Source organism: Carex rostrata, chromosome 16, assembly GCF_964058835.1.
Source record: "Carex rostrata chromosome 16, lpCarRost1.2, whole genome shotgun sequence".
Lineage (NCBI taxonomy): Eukaryota > Viridiplantae > Streptophyta > Magnoliopsida > Poales > Cyperaceae > Carex > Carex rostrata.
The window spans coordinates 10,434,365-10,440,788 of NC_135933.1; the positions used below are offsets into that span (position 1 = coordinate 10,434,365).

General features: G+C 34.1%; 1 protein-coding gene across 4 annotated transcripts; it reads left to right on the forward strand.

The window, feature by feature from the left end:
- Positions 1–3,368: 3,368 nt before the first annotated feature.
- LOC144567609 (alcohol dehydrogenase 1-like) lies at positions 3,369–4,724 on the forward strand. 4 transcript variants are annotated; one of them, XM_078317781.1, is made up of 4 exons: positions 3,408–3,494; positions 4,303–4,385; positions 4,468–4,543; positions 4,644–4,724. In XM_078317781.1, exons 1-4 carry the CDS (start codon positions 3,458–3,460, stop codon positions 4,700–4,702), a joined length of 255 nt encoding a protein of 84 aa, XP_078173907.1. In that variant the 5' UTR covers positions 3,408–3,457; the 3' UTR covers positions 4,703–4,724. The 4 variants fall into 4 exon arrangements, 1 of the variants encoding a protein (XP_078173907.1); XR_013515457.1 differs by lacking the exon at positions 3,408–3,494 and adding an exon at positions 3,369–3,394 and having other exon boundaries at positions 4,468–4,718; XR_013515459.1 differs by lacking the exon at positions 3,408–3,494 and adding an exon at positions 3,369–3,394 and having other exon boundaries at positions 4,477–4,718.
- Positions 4,725–6,424: the final 1,700 nt, after the last annotated feature.

Genomic DNA, 6,424 nt, shown 5'->3' on the forward strand with positions numbered 1-6,424 from the left:
AACAGAAAATAATTCTTCCAAGAAGAATGAAACTAAGCTATTGTTCCTCCAGTAGGGAATGAAATGGAGGTCTCCATTTATTGTTTGATAAATACTTTGTTCTTTAATAATATTTATATTTACTTAATAGCTACTTTAGAAGTTCCTTCGTACTTATTTTGTTTAACAAATTTTAATTGCTCCACAATTTAAAAAAAATAAAAATAAAAATAAACCAGTTAAATGAAAAAAATACGTGTTCATCTCACTTTATAAATTTTTTTTAGGATTGATGTACTATCTTAAAAATATCATCAGCTATTTACTTACTTAAGAGTCAAACAGTATACTTGTACAAAGATGAATATTTAATTTAAATATTCGTAATGCATAAAATTAAATCTCCGAAGTATCTCGAGTGCGTATCCTCTGAGATACCTCATATTTTGTGCGACCGATGTGTCCAATTTCTATTTGGGAAGTAGCCAGTATCATTTCAGCTTTGAGATTCGTCAAGAACGTATTTGAACAGTTAGGATTTTTTCAAAAATTAACGATAGATACGAGGTACCTCAGACAATGCTAATTCGATATCTCGCCGTATCTTTACACGGCAAAAGAAAGTTCTCCGTATCTTTTTTTTTTCACTGCTCATTAATTAAAAAATAATTTCACTTATCATATTTCCCAATAAGAGACCGACTCACTAGTCGTGTTAAACAAGCTACCACTCTCCTGTCCTTGTCCCTTCCCCAAATCCACATTTTTCCTTGCCCTTTTCCAAATTCTTGTTCTACCGCGCCTCGATTTCTCAGCTGCAGTGAGCCATCCGACGCTGCGGCTCACCGACGCTCTGTTCAACGGAAGACCAGATCCGGCAAGAAAGATATTAAGAATACAAAATGTAGGTATTGGTTTAGATTTATGTTTGTTCTCTCACTATATTTCATTTCCGTTGTATTTCTTGATACTGAAAATTATTTTCCAGTAGATCTGTTTTATCGCTGCACTTCTACTATAGTCTATTTTGGCGTTTCTTTTTTTATCGAATTTTTATGCTTTTTCGAGATTTTTTTACTTTGTGTAGGTGTCATATGCTGAAATCGATCATAGTATACTGTCATTAAAAGCTCTGTGGATGAAGGCAGTACGAACTTAATATTGTCTTTCTTTTGTTTAAGGCTGATTATACACAGCTCTGTGGTTCTCCTTCCCTTGTGCTTCCATTTCCCAGAACCTTTTTTGTCAAGTTTAATGTCTTTTTGGGATGGATTTCATCGAATATCATACATTGGATACAGCTCTGTGGTTTCAGAAACCCCAACTTCAGCTGTGTTCACATTTCTAGAGAGGAGAACCACAGAGCCAATCTATTAGCTAACCGGGCTAGATTTCATCGATTATCATACATTGGATACACATATCCTCTCTTCCTTGAAGATTCCAGCTTAGATTCCAATTACCAGTAGATGTTCCATTAATACAAATGTACTAGACATCACTGAACTATGTACTGGTAAAAGGTTGTGCCTACGGGCTATGAACAACAAAAAAAAAATATTGCCCTGAGTGGATTCGTTCCTGTGATTATTACATGTGTAGTTCAGTCAAGTCCGATTACACACAGTTGAGTAACAATTTATATAAAATGTTCCATAAAGTACTTGCTGATTTGTGATATTTTTTTATTTTGAGGATATGATTTTCCTTATATTTCGTATAAGAGAGCTACTCCACGACTCCACCCGTGCCGCTCTTCTACTCTATACGGTTAGTTAATTAGTTTCTTAGTTTTTTTTTTCCCAAGTTGTTATTTGTATGGTTTCGATTTTGTGTGTTTCTTTGTACTGTTAGCATACTAGCTGTAAGTAGGGCTGCTAAAAAGTCAGAACTAATTAAGTAAATTGTCCATTTTTTAATTAGTATTTTATATACGTGGACTAAGAAATGTATTAATAAAGTCAGAAATACTTGTCTTCAACAAATCGTATCATCTGAGGGGCAATATGGTCTCTTACTTCTTCTCTCACAGTGTAATAGATATTTCAATCCTGCACTCTTTAAAATAACCACATGGAGTTGTTTTTTTTTTTTATCAAAGAGTTGTTTTTATTATGTTAAAATAACTTTTGTAGGTTAAACAAAATGCACACTCCAAGCCGATGACCAGCACGACAACAAACCCATTCAGATGAAGATAGTCATGACAAGTCAGCAGGTTTTTTATAATTAGTGTGGTTTTTTCAATTATTGTAATTATTTTGTTTATATCTGTAACATGTTGCATCTGACCTGACTATAGAGATGAAAACTATAAAAAAACCTGAAATAATATTCTCACCTAACTAGATGATATGTACGTGCACCTGATAGGTATTCATGTATTAAATTTGATAATGCAACAAGTTATTCAATATAATGCACTTCCCTCAAGTTTGATATAGCCATTCAAAAAGCAGGGAAGAGGAAGCACTGCTCTTCCATGTGTATAGCAATACTGTGCTTATTATGCTTATTGTTTGTTATATTTGCAGGGGGTGAACAGAACTTTTCCCTTTGTTTCAAGTAATGAAGCTGATGATATATTATAAGTTCAAACACCTATCCTCTTTCAATTGGTTAGTTGATCTTCTGAAATAATATGTTCTTTTATTAGTTCAATCTATGCAACTGTGCTATTCCTTTTCTGGAGAATGAATTAGTTTATTTTAGCAATTAAAATGTCTTATAAAACAACAAATTACTTTTTGGAATCCTTGTATTAGGTATATTGGAAGATATTTCTCACAAGTACATAAAATGAGCTTTAAAATATGATTCCCAAAACAGTCTGCATAAAACTTCAAATATTTGTGATGCAAACATGAAGCAATTATTAGGCACTAAATGTAATTTTGCGGAAGTTAGGTAACAATACCCAACTGCTCCTATATTATGTAAAATTTTTAAGTGTTAACGTATGATTTTGCTATTCCTTTTTTGAAGGTTCATTTGGTGAATTTCAATGTGGGTGTCCAAGCTTTGATGCTTCTGTACTAGATCTCTTCAAAAAACTAAATAGCCAGTGAACGGTTTTACCGTGCTCTGTATGCAAAGCTTCTTATTCCAGCTGCACTAACTTCTTCCAAGGTTCTCTCTCTCCCTTTCTTTTGCCTGCTCTCACGCACTTGTTCTTAATTGTATTTTGTAAACTTTAGTTTATGATTTTCAATGTTTATGTTGATTCCTCAGCCAGAGCTATTTATTGGGCTACTGACAAAAGCAATGAAGAATGATATCAACTTGAAAAGAGTTGTTGCCTTCTCAAAGCATAGGTGATGGTCAGACCTGAAACAAGAAGGTTGGTTGTAAGCTAAGTCCTGAGCTGAATCTCCCAACATTGCTCCTGATGTTCTGAGCTGTGGCAAAAAGACCGGTAAGTATCTGATGTAGCTTCAAGCTATTTTGATTTCCATTGTTGATGGTTTATGGATAAGAAATGGATATTGGGGATTCTTGGATGTCATTAGTAAATAGTATAGCCGTATTTATAAAAAAAAAGTTAGTAAAAAGTAAGTTCTTATTATCTTTTTATGATATTATTATTATAGTTGTTTTGGTACCTAATAGGTTATATCATTGTGCAATACTAATGTACTCAAACACGTAATCATATCAAGATGCATACTCTTATACGGCATAGTCCTGCTATGTGTGTTTACCAAATTTACAAAGAGAAAATGGACACTGTACTCTTTCAAATTTCCCTTTATTGCCTTAATCAGTTAATCAGGATATTATCATATAAATGAACATGGATACTGTAGTCCCTCTCCAAAAGTATAGTGTTCCAATCATTTTATTGATGATACTCTCTTCGCCCTTTCCAAATTTCAGGCCTAATAAAAGCTGTCGTCTCTTCTATGGTGACTTTCTTGACTGAAACTTGATCAACCCTCATCTAGCACCTTTATTGGACTCAACTGTCACATACACATGTTTCACATTGATAAATTTCAAAGGTAATCGGAATTACTATTTCTTATTTCAATTAGATTACTTTTAGTAATTCATTGCTATCTTATTTGTTCTTTTATTTTTCCAATTTGAGAAAACTGTCAATTGTAATGGTTCACACACTTGCAACTGATGAACAAACTCAATTGAGTAATATCTAGATGCTAAAATTTAGTGCCAGAGTTCTTTTAGTTCTTGGATGCCATTAGTAAATAGTAAGTTATGCCTTCTTTATAAAAAAAATAGTAAAAAGTAAGTTGTTTTTATTTTTTTATGATATTATAGTTAATTGATCTGATTTCTATTTTGTTTTTTCTGGTTATTTAGGTCTTCATGGTACTTGTAATGTTGCAAGACCACTAAAGGGTTTTACTGTGGTAATTTGTGTTCTGGTAACTGTTGCCTTGGTGGTAAGTACATTCTTCACTTTCTTTTTTCAATGAGTTGTTAAAAGTTGAGCTTCAGTATGGAGCGATTTATTTGGGTAATTAGGCTGTCCAGGGAGTTAGGCTGGCAGGAGCTTTGTGCATCATTGTTGTTGATTTGAAGCCAAACAAATTTGACCTATGTAAGAATTTTTTTGGTACGTCTCTAGAATCCAATATAAGATCTTCAGTTCACCTGGTTTGATTCTTGATTTGCACAATTGTCCCTTTCACTATGCACAGGGGCAAGAACAAATTTAGAGGAAATTGTATCAGAAAAACAATGCCAATTGTGCTACTGACAATACCAACCATATAGCAAAAGTAAGTACAATATTAAAGCATGTTTATTACAGTTTCAAATTAATCTTATTTAATTGTTGTAAAATCATCTTAAACTTAAAATATATGCAAGTTGTATATAGCTATTTGAAAATATAGTGCCCTATGTATGACCAAGCAAAAACAATAAACAAAAATGATTGGTTTTCCTGTTTACCACCATAACCTATGAGTTCTGAATTAAGTTAGTTCTCAACATTACACATGCTACTTTATTTTCTTTCGCTCTATATTTTTCACGAAAAATACTTTTTTTTTTTATACCAAAAGTTGGAAGAAAAATTTACTAACTCTGCCACAAGAAAAAACAAAGAAAAAAAATCAAGAAAGGAAGTTGAAGAATTTGATTTATTGGAAAGTGGGCTGAATTTCAATTTGTGTTGTTGTGATGGGCAGGTTGTAGAGAATAATGGAATGAGGGATCCTAACTCTGCACTGAACATTGTGTGCTCAGCTGAAACTTTGAAGCAGCTTCTCCAGGATCGAATGAGAAAGGAGCTTGGGATTGCATCGGCCTAACCATGACGAGGCTGAAGCTGACTGTATCCTAACCCGTCTCGGGCAGCTTGATCAGGTAATCCCTGTTCTCAAGTCTACTTGCACGTGTTTATGCACAATTGCATTAATTAAAAATATTACCAATTACGTGCGTAGACTCCTGATAGGATTAGCTTGATGTCTTTGAGTAAAGCTTAGTGAAAAATCAAGGTATGGTGAGGGAACTTTATCCAAGAAATGAATGAATCTTTGACACACAAATTCGCTCCGACGATTCTTCCCCCTTTCGATCCTTCTCAGAAAGAAATGTCCTTCCAGCTGTTTTAGTTAGTCTGAAGATTTTGCAATTAAATTAGTAGACTTTGATTACAGATAATGAAATGGCACGACAATATAATCTGGGTCCTGACAACGTTGTGTTAAAAGTAGGCAGGTCATTGCCACATGATATGTGGTTCATTAGCATTGTGAAATGTTATACTGGCTGGGGTTTGATCATGGCACCAAATGTACGCATTCTATCTTTGTTTTATACTGTTTTGAAATTCATTGTTCAATCTTGTTTTGTACCCAAAACTAGTTTGCTTGGATCTGTCATGCTCAACATCACATTCTTGGTGTATTGTGAATGCTGTATGAACGAGCCACATACTCGACTGATCTATTCAATGCATGAGCATGCAAAATGTTCAAATGGTAAATCTAACTTTTGAATTATAGACAGATGAACTCGGCTTGAACTTAAAATAAATCTCCGTTTCCTTTAGCGAGTCGATCTGATCCGAGCCAAGCTTCCCATTTCGCTTCTCCCTATCGAAGCAGAGCTCTTGCTTTCTTGCTCTCCAGTTTCGTCACTCTCTCGCTCCGTTGCTCTCCAGTTTCGATCTTCTCTCCTCTCAGGTGCTCTCTCTCTCTCCTCTCTCTTTCTCTGAGCTGCTTAAATTGGATAGTATACCATGATACTGGTACTGATTTTATTTTGTAGGTTTTCTTAAATTACAATTAGGTTCAAGGTTTTTAAGTGATTAATGGGTTTTGTTAAACCATGATACTGGTACTGATCCAATACAATGATTTATCATTTACTGCCACATTTTGAAACTATCGAGTACCAGTCCGATTCTATCTATCTTTTTGTGATACTGGCACTGATATCCATGATACTGGTAGGCAAAAGATAAACT